General features: G+C 45.2%; 1 protein-coding gene across 1 annotated transcript in view; it reads left to right on the top strand.

Moving 5' to 3' along the window:
* Positions 1-20,518, top strand: part of LOC116984426 (1-aminocyclopropane-1-carboxylate oxidase-like) — a 72,098-nt gene extending 51,580 nt beyond the window's left edge. The window contains exons 2-7 of the mRNA XM_033038580.1: positions 3,331-3,511; positions 5,317-5,441; positions 5,845-5,911; positions 10,379-10,532; positions 12,043-12,153; positions 20,220-20,518. Of these exons, the coding sequence (XP_032894471.1) occupies positions 3,331-3,511; positions 5,317-5,441; positions 5,845-5,911; positions 10,379-10,532; positions 12,043-12,113 (598 nt within the window). The 3' untranslated portion in view covers positions 12,114-12,153; positions 20,220-20,518. The remainder of the gene's footprint in view (positions 1-3,330; positions 3,512-5,316; positions 5,442-5,844; positions 5,912-10,378; positions 10,533-12,042; positions 12,154-20,219) is intronic.
* The last annotated feature ends 219 nt before the right edge of the window (positions 20,519-20,737 follow it).

The raw sequence follows: 20,737 nt of genomic DNA, 5'->3' as shown, positions 1-20,737 counted from the left end.
AAGGTTGAAAATGTCCACAAAAACTCCAGCCAGTTGGTCCGCACAGGTTTTTAGAACACGACCTGGTATACCATCAGGTCCAGGCGCTTTACGAGGGTTCACCCCTCTGAAGGTTTTCCTGACATCGGCCTCTGTGACTGAGACTGAAATACCATCACAGCGAATGGGGGCTTGGGAAGGCACATCAGTATTCTCCCTATCAAAGTGTGCGTAAAACGCATTGAGCTCGTCAGGGAGTGATGTTTCGCTGACATTCGAGTTGCCTCCTGATTTTGCCTTGTAGGAGGTGATTGCATTCAGGCCCCGCCACAGCTGCCTCATCCTCCAGCTTGGAGCAGAAGTCCCTTTTAGCCTTTGGAGGAATCAAAGGAAAAAGTCTTAAGAATAAGGGGTAGGTCATTTAGGACTGAGATGAGGAAACACTTCTTCAGCCAGAGAGTTGTGAATCTGTGGATTTCTCTGCCACAGAAGTCAGTGGAGGCCAATTCATTGGATGTATTCAAGAGAGAGTTAGATGGAGCTCTTAGAGCTAATGGAATCAAGGGATATGGGGAGAAAGCAGGAACAGGGTACTGATTCTGGATGATCAGCCATGATCATATTGAATGGCAGTGCTGACTCGAAGGGCCAAATGGCCGACTCTTGCACCTATTTTCTCTGTTTCTATGTTTCTATGAATGACTTTTAATTTAGTTTCGAGATACAGCGTGGAAACTGGCCCTTCAGTCCAACGAGTCCGCATGACCAGTGATCCCCGCACATTAACACTATCCTACACACACTTGGAACAATCTTTTAATATTTATACCAAGCCAATTAACCTACAAATCTGTACCTCTTTGGAGTGTGGGAGGAAACCGAATCACTTGGAAAAAAACAATCTCGGTCACGGGGAGAATGTACAAACTCCGTACAGACAGCACCTGTAGTCAGGATCAAACTCATGCCTCGGGCACTGTAAGGCAGTAGCTCTACCGCTACACCACTGTGCCACTGTGACTCTAAGATTCTATATTCTTATTTCCAATTCTTAAAGATCTACTCTTTAAATGTATCAAACTAAAACACAAATAAATGAAAGCTTTAGATAAAGTCATTTGCGGAGACAGACATCATTAATGTGTGCCCGTCTGGCTTCATTTTGCCTTATGCTTTGTTTAAGGAACAAGTAAATGATTCACCCTTCAATATGTTTACATGTGACTGGGGTTTCATTGTGACATGCATCACCTTATCAATAGCAACAGGGTTAAAAGATAAGCAGCTATATAACAGAGAATCGGAGCGATTCATTTTCAAGAGAAGTGCAAAGGAATATTTTTGAGGACCAAGAGTGAGTATTATATATAAAATGTTTTGGAACTTTGTCATTAAACATTTAGTGACTGACAATGAGGTAAATGCTGTTTTATTTGGCTTTGGAGTTTAATTGTTTCAACATGATTTATATTTTATTGTTTTTACTTCTTTAAAAATTCTCTCAATAAAAACGGAACCATCCAACGTAAACAGATTGATTCTGAGACCTTTTGCAAGTCTTGGATGTAGTTGTAAAATAACTTCAATGATCTGAGATATTATCATGAAATTAGAAGTTGGCGTGGACTCAGTGGGCCAAAGGGCCTGTTCCCATGCTGTATCTCGAAGCTAAACTATATTAATGGCAAATATGACAATAGCTTATAAGAGGCTGTTATATAGGCACATGGATATGCAGGCAGTGGAGATTAGTCTAACTTGGCATCATGCTTGGCACAGTCATAGTTGGTTAATGGACCTAATTATCCCAAAGATTTGCCGAAAGGTTAAATTCTATGGTAAATTATTCTTATTGTAGGCATAACATAGACTAAGACATAGAGCAGTACCACAGAACAGGCCCTTCAGCCCACAATGTCCAAGCCAAACATGATGCCAAGTTAAACTCATCTCCTCTGCCCGCGTGTGATCCATATCCTTCCATTCCCTGCATGTCCATGTGCCTGTGTAAAAGCCATTTAAACACCACTATCGTGTCTGCCTCCACCACCAGCCCTGGCAGTGTGTTCCAGATACCCACTGTGTGCAAAAATGATCTTCACAATACCCTTTAAACTTGATCACATTGACCTCCTGAGGATCAATAAAGAGAACTGTTTTGAACATTGTTGGTGTCAGGTAGAATCAGGATCAATAATTCAATTAAATCAACTGAATGAATTGTTTTTTCTCATTACAGTCCAGCAACAAATAATCTGTTGTTTTCTCCGGGTGTTCCGATTTCCTCCCACACTCCAAAAACTTGCGAGTTTGTAACTAATAGAGTCATAGAGTGATACAGTGTGGAAACATGCCCTTTGATGCAACTTGTCCACATCGCCCAACATGTCCCAGCTACACTAGTCCCACCCGACCTATGTCCTCTGGTTCTCGATTTACCTTCACTGGGCAAGAGACTATGTACATCTACCCGATGTATTCCTCTCATGATTTAATACATCTCAATAAGATCACCTCACATACTCCTGCGCTCCAAGCAATAGATTCCCAGCCAACTCAACCTCTCCCTATAGCTCAGACTCTCTAGTCCTGGCAACATCCTCGTAAATCTTCTCTGCATCCTTTCCAGCTTGATAACATTGTTCCTAGAGCATGGTGTCCAGAACTGAACAGAATACACTAAATGCTGCCTCACCAACGTCTTATACAACTGTAACATGACCTCCCAACATCAATACTAAACACTCTGACTGATGAAGGCCAAAGTGCCAAAAGCCTTTTTGACTACCTTGTACCTGCGACTCCACCTTCAAGGAACCATCCCTCTGCTCTACAATTCTCCCCAGAGTCCTACCATTCACTGAGTAGGTCCTGCACATGTTAGACCTCCAAATATAACACCTCAAATACCATCAACCATTCCTCAGCCCACATGGCCAATAGCTCAAGATCCTGCTGCAATTTTTCACAGCCATCTTTACTATCTGCAAAACCACTCACTTTTGTATCATCAGCAAATTTGATAATCTTGACGTGTATGTTTTCATTCAAATCATTGATATAGATGACAAACGGTAACGGGTCCAGCACGAAACCCAGAGGAACGCCACTAGTCACAGGTGGGCAGAAAGATTAATTGCCTTCTGTAAGTTGTGAATTGTTCCTAGTGTGCAGGATAGTGTTAGTGCACGGGTGATTGCTGGTCGGTGCGGACTCTGTGGGCCGAAAGCCCTGTTTCCACTTTGTATCTCTAAAGTCTAAAAGTGTAAAGATAAATATAGAGAACAGTCTTTGACTATGTTGGTGCCAGGTAGAATCAGGTTGAATAATTCACGCAGCCCTGTGTTACAGGACGTCCTTTCGAGGCCAGAATCATTGGAAGAAGATGAGTGTCGCTGTGGTTGACTTTGGCTCATTTGCCTTGGCTGTACCTTCAGCCCATGAAATGAAACGATTATCCACAGAGATCGGACGGGCATTCAGTGAACTTGGATTTGTGTACCTCAAAAACACCGGCATCAAAGATGAGCAAGTATGCACGCACTTTAATATCCCGTTATAGTGTGCCGTACTACTGTGTAAGGAGGATGGTGGCAAGGTGTGGAGACTCTGGTCTCAAGAGACAATCTAGCCCCATCTGATACCATCAATCCACTTTTTCACATCACTTTATGAAGCTGGAGGAAGGATGAAAAAAGGAGGAGAGAAATAGGTTTAAGAAGGAACTGCAGATGGTGGAAAATCGAAGGTAGACAAAAATGCTGGAGAAACTCAGCGGGTGAGGCAGCATCTTTGGAGCAAAGGAAATAGGCAATGTTTTGGGTTGAAACCCTTCTTCTGACTGATGTGGGGGTGAGGACGGGGGGGGGGGCGGGAGGAAGAAAGTAAGAGGTGGAGGCAGAGGGCTGAGGGAGAGCTGAGAAGGGGAGGAGAAAGTAGGGACTACCTGAAATTAGAGAAGTTAATGTTCATACCGCTGGGGTGCAAAATGCCCAAGCGAAATATGAGGTGCTGCTCCTCCAATTTACGGTGGTCCTCACTCTGGCCATTGAGGAGGCCCAGGACAGAAAGATCGGATTCAGAATGGGAGGGGGAGTTGAAGTGCTGAGCCACCGGGAGATCAGGTTGGTTATTGAGAACCGAGCGGAGGTGAAATAGATGCAGGTCCAGTTGGGGCACAAGGGAAAAGTGGGGGGGGGGGGAGGGGGGAGAAGAAATGGAGAGAAGGGTTATTGTGAGGGAAGAAGGGAAAGGGGAGATTTATGCAGTTACCTAAAATAGGAGAATTCAATGTTCATATTGTTGGGGTGTAAAGTACCCATGCAGAATTTGAGGTGCTGTTCGTCCAGTTTGTGTGTGAAACATAGAAACATACAAAATAGGTGCAGGAATAGGCCATTCGGCCCTTCAAACCAGCACCGCCAATCAACAAGATCACGGCTGATCATCCAAAATCAGTACACCGTCTGGCTTTTCCCCATATCCCTTGATTCCCTTAGCCCTAAGAGTTAAATCTAACTCTCTCTTGAAAACATCCAATGAATTGACCTCCACTGCTGCCTGTGGCAGAGAATTCCACGGATTCACAACACTCTGGGTGAGTGTTTTTTCATAATCCAGGTCCTAAATGGCCTGCCCCTTAATCTTCAAATGTGACCCTTGGTTCTGAACTCCCCCAACATCAGGAACATTAATCCTTCATCTACCCTGTCCAATCCTCTAAGAATTTTATATGTTTCTATAAGATACTCTCTTCCTTCTAAATTCCAGCGAATACAAGCCCAGTCAACCCATTCTTTCATCATACGTCAGTCCCACCATACCGGGAATGAACCTGGTGAACCTACGCTGCACTCCCTCAATAGCAATAATGTCCTTCCTCAAATTAGGAGACCAAAATTGCACACAATACTCCAGGTGCGGTCTCACCAGTTGCACCTGCAGTAGGATGTGCAACTGCAGTAGGACTCAAATCCTCGCACAATGAAGGCCAACATGGCCTTCATTGGCTTTCTTCACTGCCTGCTGTACCTACTTTCAGTGACTGATGTATAAGCACATCCAGGTCTCATTACACCTCCTCTTCTCCTAATCTGGCACAATTCAAAAAGGTCAATGTGGGAATGGGAAGGGGAGTTAAAATAGTTTGTGACCAGGAGATCCAACAGGCCGAGGTGAGAGCATGCGTAGAAATGTAGAAGTTAGTTGCATTTGGAAAGAGGAGATTTATTAATTATCATCTGTCTCACCCTTTGACAATCGTGAACAATGAACATGAACCTTAGTGTACCTATGCCAATTGTACAGTACATTTAATCTTGGACCATTGCTCCACAGGTGTTTGAAGCAATGGACATCTGCAGGAAGTTCTTTCTACTTCCCAAGGACATTAAACAGCAATATGCTTGTTCCAAGGACTCAGATATTCCATGCCATGGCTGGATAGATTTTCAGACTGAGAGGTAAGGTTCCCCCGAGATTTCCCTTTCTCGCATCCACATTGCTGAAAGGAAATATTATGAAGCACATACCAGGAAGATTATTTAGTAAATGTGCAAACTGTAAGGTTTGACATCACGGCACGGTGGTGCAGTGGGTAGAGCTGCTGCCTTACAGTTCCAGTGACCCGGGATCAATCCTGACTGCGGGTGCTGTATGTACACAGATTGTACGTTCTCCCTGTGACCGCGTGGGTTTCTTCTGGTGCTCGGTTTCCTCCCACATCCCAAAGTCTTGTGGATTTGTGGCTTAATTGGCTTCTGTAAATTTATTCAACACGTCTGTGGAAGTATCAGGACAAATGACTGAGTAATATTTAAGCACGGATCTTTATATAAACAAATGTAAATATTCTTCTTTTCTCAGCTTAAACCCAACAGAACTGAATGACCTGAAAGAAGCCTTTAATGTGACATCGTTGTCCTCCACTGCCGTAAGATCTCAGAATTCACATTGAGATTGGTTTGCAATCCATGTCATTGTCCGCATGCCAGGAACGAGGCTGTCTGGCTGTTGTGTTATTGGGGAAATGTTACTCACAAACACAGAACATAGAAGTAAGACACAAAAAGCTGCAGTAACTCAACAGGACAGGCTGCATTTCTGGATAGAAGGAATGGGTGATGTTTCGGGTTGAGACCCTTCTGCAGACATTTAGTCAGGGGTGAGGGAGACACAGAGATATGGATGGGTAAGGTGTGAAAACAAGACATCAATGTAGCAATGTTACAAAATGTTGAGATTTGAAAAATCAAGTCTGCAATTTATCCCATCAGGTAAAGCTTAAAAAGAATTTTAATTTGACACCTAATTCACTTTCATATCTTCAGTATTAAAAAGGTTATGGCCATTTTCATACTTGGAAATTAGCATCTTGTTCCCTATTGCTTTTCCATTGACTTAACACAAAAGCTGTGAACGAGGACAGTCAAAAGCCCATAACTTTCTTAAAAATCAAGAGAACTGAATGAAATTTTCAGTTATTATAGATTGAAGCATTCTGAAACAAATATAAAACATCTTACTTGGATAACCTGAAATTAAACCATATAATTAGTTAATTACCTAATTGTAGCTAATTACAAAATTGACCGTTGTGACGGAAATAGTAATAAATACCCAGACTACCTTGAAAATTCAAAAATGTGATATTCTCAAGATCAGAACTTTAATATTATCTTGGATCTTGGAAACTTTATTGTCATTCAGACCTTTTGGTTTGAACGAAATTTCGTTGCCCTGCAGTCATACATATAATAAAATAACAAAAACACACAATAAACACTAATTTAACATCCACCACAGTGAGTTCACCAGACACCTCCTCACTGTGATGGAAGGCAAAAGTCTTAAGTCTTTGTCTCTTCCCTCCTTGTTCTCCCTGTGCGCTGAGGCGATCCAGGCCTCCGATATTGTGACCCCCACCGGGTGATGGTAAGTAAGTCCCTCGGCTCAACCATGCTCAATGGGCCGGTTCAAACTCCGTGGCCCGGGGCGATCGAAGCTGCCGCCCTCCAGTCCAGCAGACGAAGCTGTTGCCGTGGGAGCTCCGGAAAAACAGGTCACCAACCTGTGACCTGCGAGCTCCCGACGAAGTCGTCTACTGGGCCCGCGGCCAAACATTGGAAGTCGGGTCGTCGCCGCCGGAATGCCGCCGCCGGAACGCCGCCACAACCCCGAGTCGGGCAGCCGGATTGCCGGAACACCGCCTCAGCCCCGAGTCGTGCCACCGGAACACCGCCTCAGCCCTGAGTCGGGCCGCCGCCGCTGGAACACCGCCTCAGCCCCGAGTCGGGCCGTCACCGGAACGCCAGAAACCGCCACAGCCACAGCCCCGAAGTCAGCCAGCCTCGCCCTGGTAAGTCCTGGCTGGCTCTGCCTCCGGAGCCTTGAGGTCGGTCGCAGTTGGAAGCTGCCAGCTCCGCCATTAGGCCTCAGCGCAGATGGAGACAGAGACGGGGGATACGACTAAAAAAGTCGCATCCCCACGAAGGAAGAGACTAAAACACGTTTCTCCCACCCCCCCCCACCCACACATACACAACCTAATAACTCAAATTAACAAGCTAAAACAGGACAAGAAAACAACAAAAAAAGAAATAAACAGACGGACTGCAGGCGAGCCTCAGCTGCCAAGGCAGCGCCGCCACTCCAAAATGTATTATATGCCGTAAATCCGTAACAGATAGGTAAATAAATCACAATTTCTAGCAATAGACCAAGTCTTTATGGAGAAGATCAGTTGCTAGCTAGTACATTGGCATATCATAATCAGTAGCATCATCATACTCCTCAGATTGTAACCAATAAGCAACTCTACACCTTGTTTTTCTTCAACTTTTCACTTTTGGCATTGTAAACTACAGGTTTTTGCTCTTCAAACCACGCATGACATGCCTTTCTGCCCATTACTTTCCCATTAACAATGTCCTGTAGATTCCATTTCTTAAGAAAAGGATATATTTTTTAAATAGCCTAAGTATCCAAATAACAAACTATTCCCATTCACACAAGAATTCACAATATAACATTTTAAATCTCATTCATTGATATCCCAGATGGAAGGAATTTAATGTTTAATTCCCATAAATTAATCTAGAAACACCCACCCAAAATATAATCAAATTATTGTTTTTTGCACAATACATGTGACTCAAATATTTAGTTTTAAAATAATGATCATGGAGAGAGAGAATAAGACAAAATATAGACAATTTAGACGGCTCATCTTAAAAATAAATGGGCTTTTTAATCATCGGAACGCGATCGATTGGAACATTGCATTTGCGGTGAATTTGAACCCCATATCGGCAAGAAAAACACTGCCGGTTCATATGGGGCCCAAATCACATTTTCGCGTATAAAGGATTGATTAAAGTCATCCCAAGAAGCAAGATTATATGTAAAATATACGACTTAAACCGTGTTTTGTCCCGTACTTGAGATCCGTCACGTTGTAGGCGTTGACGGCATTAGAAGTCGCCTTTTATTTTATTACAATTATGAAATTGTCTCGCGATTAAAAAAAAAAAATCGGGAATGGAAGTCGGAACGATTTTTCTGCATCAGCTAGCAGCCCAAGGAAATCTGCCTCAGACAGACAGTGGAAAACTGGATTTTAATCCCGCCCCCCCCTCAAAGGCGCCAAAGTCGCGCACACGGCCAGTGGCAGAACTGCAGCGCCGCTGAAGGTAAGTCTTGTAACATCGCTAATCAAAGGAGTCGAAGTTGAAGGAAAATGTAGAATAGATCATTGTTAGCTTGGGGATAATGAAGCATACAAAGATCAAATGTAATCAGGACAGTCAAACTGGTTGGAGAACTGGGATGTGGAGGGATGGAGTGATAGGGAAAGCAAGGGTTACTTGGTCTCCCCTGTCTCTCAGTTTCTTGACCTGAAACACCGCCCATTCATAGAAACATAGAAAATAGGTGCAGGAGGAGGCCATTCGGAACTTTGAGCCAGCACCGCCATTTATTGTGATCATGGCTGATCTTCCCAAATCAATAACCCGTGCCTGCCTTCTCCCCATATCCCTTGATTCCACTAGCCCCCTAGAGCTCTATCTAACTCTCTCTTAAATCCATTCCTTCTATCCAGAGATGCTGCCTGTCCTGCTGAGTTACCCCAGCATTTTGTGTCCATCTTTGGTGTAAACCATCATCTTCAGTTTCTTCCTACACATAGAACATAGAGCATAGAACAGCACCGTGCAGGAACAGGCCCTTTGGCCCACAATGCCCGTGCTGAAAATGAGGCCAAGTTCAATAAATCTCCTCTGCCTGCACATGATCCATATCCCTCCGATCTCTGCATATCCATGTGCCTATCTAAAATCCATTTAAATGCCACTGTGTAAATGACTCCACCATCATCCCTTGCAGTGCGGAGTCTATGTGGAGTTTGCACGTTCTCCCTGTGACAGCTTGCATTTTCTCCGGGTGCTCAGCTTTCCTCCCCCATCCTCAAGGGCCTGCGGGTTTGTTGATTAATTGGCCATCTGTAAATTGCCCTTAGTGTGTAAAGAGAGGATGAGAATTTGGGGTATCATGGAACTAGTATGAACGGTGTGGACTTGGTGGGCCAAAGGGCCTGTTTCTATGCTGTATCTCTAAACTCTAAACATCAGTATTTACTTATGACTTCAAAAATATTCTCCAGATCCTCATCTAATTCATAACAAGAGGATTTCAGTATAGGAGTAGAGAGGTTCTTCTGCAGTTGTATAGGGCTCTGGTAAGACCACATCTGGAGTATTGCGTACAGTTTTGGTCTCCTAATTTGAGGAATGACATCCTTGTGATTGAGGCAGTGCAGTGTAGGTTCACGAGATTGATCCCTGGGATGGTGGGACTGTCATATGAGGAAAGATTGAAAAGACTAGGCTTGTATTCACTGGAGTTTAGAAGGATGAGGGGGTTCTTATCGAAACATATAAAATTATAAAAGGACTGGATAAGCTAGATGCAGGAATAATGTTTCCAATTTTGCGCGAGTCTAGAACCAGGGGCCACAGTCTTAGAATAAAGGGGAGGCCATTTAAGACTGAGGTGAGAAAAACGTTTTCACCCAGAGAGTTGTGAATTTATGGAATTCCCTGCCACAGAGGGCAGTGGAGGCCAAATCACTGGATGGATTTAAGAGAGAGTTAGATAGAGCTCCAGGGGCTAGTGGAGTCAATGGATATGGGGAGAAGGCAGGCACGGGTTATTGATTGGGGATGATCGGCCATGATCACAATGAATGGCAGTGCTGGCTTGAAGGGCCGAATGGCCTCCTCCTGCACCTATTTTTCTATGTTTCTAATTTAGTATATGTTTAGCATGTTTAGTTATTTTTTTCTATTTCAGTACAAAAGTAAGAAGGAATTTAAAGTCATTTTATTTTCTTGTATATTAGACATGGCCTGTCAAAGACCTACCTGAGTTTTCAAGTTGTCTGGAGTCATTTGTTGGAATGTTTAAGGACCTGTCGATGCGGATTTTGAAAGTCATTGAGCTGAGTCTGGGAGTTGAGACTGATTTCTTTGTCAGCAAGCATCAAAAGATGGGCAGTAAGTCTCCATTTCAATGTCATGAAACCTGATGATTTGCGTCATTGTTGAATATCCTGCCCGTTATCCATCACACATGTGTACACATCACTCACTCATGATCCCATTGTTAACTGGTATTTACAGAGCAAGGTGTTGACTGGACAAACAACTTTGGGAGATATAGGGAAGGGTGGGGGGTGGAATTAATGAAATATGGTCGGACCACAATATGATTACACAATTGGAAACTTCACCAATAACCAACAAAAATAAAACAGCTGGAGTTATTATCAAGTCATTAGGAACTGTAAGTGCTGTAATCTTGAACAGAATACAAAGTATCTGGGCAGCACGGTGGCACAGTGGTAGAGTTGCTGCCTCACAGCGCCAGAGACCCGGGTTTGATCCTGACTGTGGGTGCTGTCTGTACATTCTCCCTGTGACTGCGTGAGTTTTCTCCTGGTTCTCCAGTTTCCTCCCACATTCTAAAGCCGTACAGGTTTGTAGGTTAATTGGCTTCGGTAAAAATTACAAATAGTCCCTAGTGTGTGGAATAGTGCCAGTGTATCAGTGATCGCTGGTTGGCGTGAACTGAGAGGGCCGAAGGGCCTGTTTCTATGCTGTATCTCTGAACTAATCTAAACAAAACTAAACTACAGTGCTGTCAGGCAGCCTCTGTGGGGGGAATGGACAGGTGACGTTTCAGGTCGGGATGTTTTTCAGACTGATGGAGGGGTGGGGAGGAAACTGGAAAATAGTGATGATGTGTGACAAAGCCTAGCATGCGATAGGTGGATGTGGGTGAGGGGGGATGGTTGGCAGATGGATGGAATACATGACAAAGGCTAGAGGTGAAAGGGAGACAAAATGTTGTCAGATAAGGAGAGAAGAGGAGAAATGAAATGTAAAGCCAGAGGGAGGGATATGAGTTATTATTATCTGTTTTGCACATTTGTTACAACATATCACTATTTTTCAGATAAATTACCAATCTCTATTATATTTCCTGGAGAGGATACAAACATCTTCCTTGAAAATCCCGGCAATCTCTTCTCTTGCCTTCCGCAATAACCTGGGACAGATCCCATCACACCCTGGGGATTTATCCACTCAACGCTTTCCAAATGAAACCAACACCATGTCTTTCTTAATGTCACTGGACCATTGACATTCATTGAAAGCAGGGGATTTAGCCACAACTCTCAGCTTGGAGATGGGACAATTTGTCAGGTGCATGTAAGTGCTGTTCAATCATCTCCTTTGGAAACTTTGGAAAGTTCAGACTCACACAGAGTTGAGTTGAGTTTGGCCGGGATGTTCTCGATAGGGGATGGGGAGGAAATTGGGAGGAGACGATGAATTAAGTCAGAACAGGTAAAGGTAATAAAAGTGTAAAACACTAGAGCTTCAGCAGGTGTGGAGAGAGGAGCAGAGTTAGTGTTTGTAGCTGTCACCAGAACTGGAGCAGATCAATGCTGCTGCTGCTGCTACTGCTGCTGTTTAACCACTTTAAACACCTGTGTTTCAGGTAATGTCCAGGTCTGGTCAGTACATCGCTGCCCCCTACCTTCCAAATGTGGTTCTTCTCAACATAGGTGACCTTCTGCAGAGGTGGACATCTGACAGATGGATTGCTGCAGTGAGTGAGGCACCAATTAGTTTGATAACAAATCATTGGATTAAAATCAAATGTATTAAAACCAATTTCTGCAGCAATTTGAAATGTCGCCATTCCTATTTAGCCAAGAAATGTTTCTCTATTAAATTATCCAAAAACGTTTGAGCCTTTGTCGCTTACTCCACCTAACTGGCATCACCCATCCTTCTTGTCACCGGTATCCACCTTTCACTGGCCATGATTTGTCCTCCCCCCACCTCGTTCTAACTTTCTTCCGCCGCCCATAAATTCCAGACCTGGAACGTCGCCTATCCACGTTCTCCAGAGATGTTGCCGGTACTACCGTTACTCCGGTACTATGTGTTTTTTTTTGATAAACCGCCATCTACAGTTCCTAGTGTTCAAGAAGGAACTGCAGATGCTGGAAGATCGAAGGTACACAAAAATGCTGGAGAAACTCAGCGGGTGCAGCAGCATCTTCTTCAGACTGATGGGGGGTGGGGGGGAGAAGGAAGGAAAAAGGGAGGAGGAGGAGCCCGAGGGCGGGGGGATGGGAGGAGACAGCTCTTCCGTTGCAACTGCAAGAAATGCAACACCTGTCCCTTCACCTCCCCCCTCGACTCCATTCAAGGACCCAAGCAGTCGTTCCAGGTGCGACAAAGGTTCACCTGTATCTCCTCCAACCTCATCTACTGCATCCGCTGCTCTAGATGTCAGCTGATTTACATCGGGGAGACTATGCGGAGGTTGGGCGATCGTTTCGTCGAACACCTCCGCTCAGTCCGCAATAACCTACCTGAACTCCCGATGGCTCAGCACTTCAACTCCCCCTCCCATTCCCAATCCGACCTCTCTGTCCTGGGTCTCCTCCATTGCCAGAGTGAGCAACACCGGAGATTGGAGGAGACTTTAAACTAGTATGGTTGGGGGGAGGGACTCAAATTGGGAAAGCTAGCAGTCAGTGTGTGAAGCAGGGGGCAGAGAATGGTAGCACTCTGACCCAAAATGTAGGGGAGAGAGAAGAAAAAGAAAATAATCAAAGAATAAGAGAGGGTGGGTTTCTTAAATGTGTATATTTTAATGCTAGGAGCATTGTAAGAAAAGTGGATGAACTTAGAGCCTGGATTGACACCTGGAAGTATGATGTTGTGGCGATCAGTGAAACATGGTTGCAGGAGGGCTGTGATTGGAAACTAAATATTCCAGGATTTCGTTGCTTCAGGTGTGATAGAATTGGAGGGGCAAGAGGTGGAGGTGTTGCATTGCTTATCAGGGAAGATATTACAGCAGTGCTTTGGCAGGATAGATTAGAGGGCTCGTCTAGGGAGGCTATTTGGGTGGAACTGAGAAATGGGAAAGGGGTAGCAACACTTATAGGGGTGTATTATAGACCGCCAAATGGGGAGCGAAAATTGGAAGAGCAAATATGTAAGGAGATTGCAGATATTAGTAGTAAGCACAAGGTAGTGATTGTGGGAGATTTCAATTTTCCACACATAGACTGGGAAACACATTCTGTAAATGGGCTGGATGGGTTGGAGTTTGTAAAATGTGTGCAGGATAGTTTTTTGCAACAATATATAGAAGTACCTACTAGAGAAGGGGCGGTACTGGACCTCCTGTTAGGAAATGAGATGGGTCAGGTGGCAGAGGTATGCGTTGGGGAACAGTTCGGGTCCAGTGATCACAATACCATTAGTTTCAATATAATTATGGAGAGGGACAAAACTGGACCTAGGGTTGAGATTTTTGATTGGAGAAAGGCTAACTTTGAGGAGATGCGAAAGGATTTAAAAGGAGTAAATTGGGACAGTTTGTTTTATGGGAAAGATGTGGAAGAGAAATGGAGTACATTTAAAGGTGAAATTTTAAGAGTACAGAATCTTTATGTCCCTGTTCGGTTGAAAGGAAATCGTAAAAATTGTAAAGAGCCATGGTTTTCAAGGGAAATTGGACACTTGGTTCGGAAAAAGAGGGATATCTACAATAGTTATAGGCAGCATGGAGTAAATGAGGTGCTTGAGGAGTATAAAGAATGTAAAAAGAATCTTAAGAAAGAAATTAGAAAAGCTAAAAGAAGATATGAGGTTGCTTTGGCAAGTAAGGTAAAAGTAAATCCGAAGGGTTTCTACCGCTATATTAATAGCAAAAGGATAACAAGGGATAAAATTGGTCCATTAGAGAGTCAGAGTGGCCAACTATCTGCAGAGCCAAAAGAGATGGGGGAGATATTGAACAGTTTCTTTTCTTCGGTATTCACCAAGGAGAAGGATATTGAATTATGTGAGGTAAGGGAAACAAGTAGAGTAGCTATGGAAACTATGAGGATCAAAGAAGAGGAAGTACTGACACTTTTGAAAAATATAAAAGTGGATAAGTCTCCAGGTCCGGACAGGATATTCCCTAGGACATTGAGGGAAGTTAGTAAAGAAATAGCAGGGGCTATGGCAGAAATATTTCAAATGTCATTAGAAACGGGAATAGTGCCGGAGGATTGGCGTACTGCGCATGTTGTTCCATTGTTTAAAAAGGGGTCTAAGAGTAAACCTAGCAATTATAGACCTATTAGTTTGACGTCAGTGGTGGGCAAATTAATGGAAAGAATACTTAGAGATAATATATATAAGCATCTGGATAAACAGGGTCTGATTAGGAACAGTCAACATGGATTTGTGCCTGGAAGGTCATGTTTAACTAATCTTCTTGAATTTTTTGAAGATGTTACTCGGGAAATTGATGAGGGTAAAGCAGTGGATGTTGTGTATATGGACTTCAGTAAGGCCTTTGACAAGGTTCCTCATGGAAGGTTGGTTAAGAAGGTTCAATGGTTGGGTATTAATGGTGGAATAGCAAGATGGATTCAACAGTGGCTGAATGGGAGATGCCAGAGAGTAATGGTGGATGGTTGTTTGTCAGGTTGGAGGCCAGTGACGAGTGGGGTGCCACAGGGATCTGTGTTGGGTCCACTGTTGTTTGTCATGTACATCAATGATCTGGACGATGGTGTGGTAAATTGGATTAGTAAGTATGCAGATGATACTAAGATAGGTGGGGTTGCGGGTAATGAAGAAGAGTTTCAAAGTCTACAGAGAGATTTATGCCAGTTGGAAGAGTGGGCTGAAAGATGGCAGATGGAGTTTAATGCTGATAAGTGTGAGGTGCTACATCTTGGCAGGACAAATCAAAATAGGACGTACATGGTAAATGGTAGGGAATTGAAGAATGTAGGTGAACAGAGGGATCTGGGAATAACTGTGCACAGTTCCATGAAAGTGGAATCTCATGTAGATAGGGTGGTAAAGAAAGCTTTTGGTGTGCTGGCCTTTATAAATCAGAGCATTGAGTATAGAAGTTGGGATGTAATGTTAAAATTGTACAAGGCATTGGTGAGGCCAATTCTGGAGTATGGTGTACAATTTTGGTCGCCTAATTATAGGAAGGATGTCAACAAAATAGAGAGAGTACAGAGGAGATTTACTAGAATGTTGCCTGGGTTTCAGCAACTAAGTTACAGAGAAAGGTTGAACAAGTTAGGGCTTTATTCTTTGGAGCGCAGAAGGTTAAGGGGGGACTTGATAGAGGTTTTTAAAATGATGAGAGGGATAGACAGAGTTGACGTGGAAAAGCTTTTCCCACTGAGAGTAGGGAAGATTCAAACAAGGGGACATGACTTGAGAATTAAGGGACTGAAATTTAGGGGTAACATGAGGGGGAACTTCTTTACTCAGAGAGTGGTAGCTGTGTGGAATGAGCTTCCAGTGAAGGTGGTGGAGGCAGGTTCGTTTTTATCATTTAAAAATAAATTGGATAGTTATATGGATGGGAAAGGAATGGAGGGTTATGGTCTGAGCGCAGGTATATGGGACTAGGGGAGATTATGTGTTCGGCACGGACTAGAGGGGTCGAGATGGCCTGTTTCCGTGCTGTAATTGTTATATGGTTATTATATTATATGGTTAACAGCGCCACATATTCCGCCTGGGTTGCTTGCGTCCGGATGGCATGAACGTTGAATTCTCCCAGTTTTGCTAGCCCTTGCTCTCCTCCCCTTCCTTAACCCTCCCATCCCCCCGCCCTCGGGCTCCTCCTCCTCCCTTTTTCCTTCCTTCTCCCCCCCACCCCCCATCAGTCTGAAGAAGGGTTTCGGCCCGAAACGTCGCCTATTTCCTTCGCTCCATAGATGCTGCTGCACCCGCTGAGTATCTGCAGTTCCTAGTTCCTTCATCTTTCACTTGCCAGTTTTTTTTCTGTCCCCACCCCTCTTTTCCAGATTTCTTCTCTGACCACAATCAGTCTGAAGAAGAGTCCCGACCCGAAATGTCGCATGTCCATTCCCTCCAGAGATGCTGCCTGACCCGCTGAGTTCCTCCAGCACTTTATTTTTAGTGCCAATCTAATTAATCGTAAAGTCCTCTAACTCATTTGGCCTCACCAATCAGAGGTATTCCCTCTGTTCTCCCATTCCAACCTTCTCTGGTACAGAAAAATTGTGTTTTTTTTTCTCTTTCCTGAAGCTAGCGAGAAGCCTTGGACCTAAAACGCTAACTGTTTTTCTTTCCGCAGATGCTGCCTGACCCTCTGAGAGTTTCTAGCACTTTTAGCTTTGATTACAGATTTGCAACACCGACACCGAACAGTCTGTCCTCAACAGAGGTCTTATCTTTGTCCCCCTCCGTCCCCACCTCAATGAATTCCGCTTTCTTCCATTGGAAGGAGTCCTCGCATGACCTCTTTTCCCGTCTCCAACGCACCCCCTCCTCGTGGAACCCCCCTCATGGCCATCTTCCGGCTTTAGAACTCTTCATCCAAAACTGCCGTCACGACATCAACCGCCTCAACTTCTCCGCTCCCCTGTCTCACTCAAATCTCTCCCCCCATGAAAGTACTGCCATCGCCTCACTCCGCAACAACCCAGATTGGGTTATCAAACCCGCCGACAAGGGAGGTGCCGTGGTAGTCTGGCGCGCCGATCTCTACAAAGCTGAGGCCACGCGCCAACTCTCGGACACCACCTCCTACCTACCCCTGGACCAAGACCCCACTGACGAGCACCAGGCCACCATCTCCAGCACCATCACCGACTTCATCAACTCCCACGCCCTACCCGACCGAGCCTCCAACCTCATCGTTCCCCAGCCCCGCACGGCCCGATTTTACCTTCTCCCCAAAATCCTGACTGTCCCGGTAGACCCATTGTCTCTGTCTGTTCGTGCCCCACCGAACTCATTTCCAAATACCTTGACTCCATCCTATCCCCCTTGGTTAAATCCCTCCCTACCTATGTTCAAGATACCTCAGACACTCTCCGTCGTCTCCGCGCATTCCATTCTCTAGCCCTCACCCCCTCATCTTCACCATGGACATCCAGTCACTCTACACCTCCATCCCCCACCAGGATGGTCTTAAAGCCCTCCGGTTTTTCCTCGACCAGAGAAGCAACCTATACCCAGCCACTGACACTCTCCTCCGCCTAGCGGAGCTGGTCCTTACCCTCAATAACTTCACGAAAATAACTCCTCCCATTTCCTCCAAATACAAGGCGTAGCTATGGGCACACGCATGGGCCCCAGCTATGCCTGCCCATTTGTCGGTTACGTCGAACAATCCTTGTTCAATACATACCAGGGCCCCATCCCCGACCTCTACCTCCGCTACATCGACGACTGCTTTGGTGCCACCTCCTGCACCCGCACACAACTGACTGACTTCATCCACTTTACCACTAACTTCCATCCGGCACTCAAATACACCTGGACCATTTCCGACACTTCCCTACCATTCCTTGACCTCACTATCTCCATTGCAGGTGATAAGACTTCTGACCGACATCCACTATAAACCCTACAGACTCCCATGGCTATCTGGACTACACTTCTTCCCACCCTGCTTCCTGTAAGGACTCCATCTCCTACTCCCAATTCCTCCGTCTACGCCGCATCTGCTCCCAGGATGAGGCGTTCCACACCAGGGCATCTGAAATGTCCTCATTCTTCAGGGAACGGGGGTTCTCCTCCTCCACCATAGATGAGGTTCGCACCAGGGTCTCTTCCATACCCCGCAACACTGCTCTCTCTCCCCATCCCCGCACTCGCAACAAGGGCAGAGTCACCCTTGTCCTCACCTTCCACCCTACCAGCCGTCACATACAACAAGTAATCCTCTGTCAGTTTCGCCACCTCCAACGTGACCCCACCACTCGCCACATCTTCCCATCTCCCCCCATATCTGCCTTCCGCAAATACCGCTCCCTCCATAACTCCCTTGTCAATTCTTCCCTTCCCTCCCATACCACCCCCACCCCGGGCACTTTCCCTTGCAACCGCAAGAAATGCAAAACTTGTCCCTTTACCTCCCCCCCTCGACTCCATTCAAGGACCCAAGCAGTCGTTCCAGGTGCGACAGAGGTTTACCTGCATCTCCTCCAACCTCATCTATTGCATCCGCTGCTCTAGATGTCAGCAGATCTATATCGGAGAGACCAAGCGGAGGTTGGGCGATCGTTTCGCCGAACACCTCCGCTCTGTCCGCAATAACCAACCTGATCTCCCGGTGGCTCAGCACTTCAACTCCCCCTCCCACTCCGTATCCGACCTCTCTGTCCTGGGTGTCCTCCATGGCCAGAGCGAGCAACACCGGAAATTGGAGGAAAAGCACCTCATATTCCTATAGGTTGAATAAGTTAGGTCTTTATCATAGGTTGAATAAGTTAGGTCTTTATTCTCTGGAGCGCAGAAGGTTAAGGGGGGACTTGATAGAGGTCTTTAAAATGATGAGAAGGATAGACAGAGTTGATGTGGATCGGCTTTTCCCTTTGAGAATAGGGAAGATTCAAACAAGAGGACATGACTTCAGAATTAAGGGACAGAAGTTTAGGGGTAACATGAGGGGTAACTTCTTTACTCAGAGAGTGGTAGCGGTGTGGAATGAGCTTCCAGTGGAAGTGGTGGCGGCAGTTTCGTTGGTATCATTTAAAAATAAATTGGATAGGCATATGGATGAGAAGGGAATGGAGGGTTATGGTATGAGTGCAGGCAGGTGGGACTAAGGCAAAAAAGTTGTTCGGCACGGACTTGTAGGGCCGAGATGGCCTGTTTCCGTGCTGTAATTGTTATATGGTTTGTTATATGGTTATATTCCGCTTGGGGAGTCTGCATCCTGGGGGCATGAACAATGAATTCTCCCAATTTTGTTAGTCCTTGCTGTCTCCTCCCCTTCCTCCTTCCTCAGTCCTCCTGCTGTCTCCTCCCATCCCCCAGCCTTCGGGCTCCTCCTCCTTTTTCCTTTCTTCTCCCCGCCCCCCCACCCCCGATCAGTCTGAAGAAGTGTTTTGGCCCGAAACGTTGCCTTTTTCCTTCGCTCCATAGATGCTGCTGCACCCGCTGAGTTTCTCCAGCTTTTTTGTGTACCTTCGATTTTCCAGCATCTGCAGTTCCTTCTTAAACACAACATATAATATTAGTGTGTTTGATACCAGTTTGAGAAACTTCCTCTGTATTCCCAGTAAAGATATTTAACATTTATCCGATAATCTTGCAATAACGGCCTCAAACTCATTCCTTGAAATGGTTTCCATGACTTGGTTTCAAGCACACTTCCACTTGTTCTACTGATGAACATTCGGCATGTAAACAAACACAGTGGTGCAGCGGTAGAGTTGCTGTCTTACAGCACCAGAGACCCGGGTTCAATCCTGACTATGGGTGCTGTCTGTACGGAGTTTCCACGTACTCACTGTGACCGTGTGGGTTTTATCCGCGTGCTCCGGTTTCTCCCACATCCCAAAGACGTGTGGGTTTGTTGGTCAAATTACCCCTAGTGTGTAGGAAGTGGATGAGAAAGTGGAATAACACAGAACTAGTGTGAACCGGTGATCGATGGTTGGCATGGACTCGGTGGGCTGAAGGGCCTGCCACCATGCTGTATCTCTAAACAAAATTCTAAGCTAAATAATGCACAGGTTTCATCAAATGATCACTAAAGAAACTATTGAAGTTCTCAGTATTTGTCAACTAGTAATGTACATTTACAGTAGTTATAATAACAGGCTGTTTTTACAAGTGATTTAAATTGTACTTTCTTTTGCTCAGAAACACCGAGTGCGAATCCCACAGACGGAAGATGCTTTGAACAGGAGCCGACAATCACTGATCTATTTTGTCCAACCGGATCACGACGCCACTATTGCCTGTTGTGATGGTTTAGACAAACACCCCCCCCATCACCTCCATCCAGTACCTCATGGATAATCACCCTGAGTTGGTTAACGTCTCTCTGTCCGTAAAATGATGGAGCAGGAAGGTGGCATCTGGAGGATTAAGTCAAGTGTGTTTTATTGTCATATATACCGAAATGGAACAGTGACATTCTTACCTGCAGCAGCACAGCAGATATGTACACGCAGTACTGTAAAACCCATTATAAAATAAAACAAATTGTTTATCTCTTAATTTTATATATATATACTAGACCAAGTGGGACCCATTGGGTCTCGTACCCTACATGGGGGGGGGGGGGGGGAGGGGGGCATGCGGCATCACAGTGGAGGGCTGGTCCCCGAACCACCACTCACCCATAGGTCCCAATACTCACCACTCCCTAGCGAGGG

The sequence above is a fragment of the Amblyraja radiata genome, chromosome 20, assembly GCF_010909765.2.
Source record: "Amblyraja radiata isolate CabotCenter1 chromosome 20, sAmbRad1.1.pri, whole genome shotgun sequence".
Lineage (NCBI taxonomy): Eukaryota > Metazoa > Chordata > Chondrichthyes > Rajiformes > Rajidae > Amblyraja > Amblyraja radiata.
This window is presented reverse-complemented; position numbering and strand designations above follow the sequence as displayed.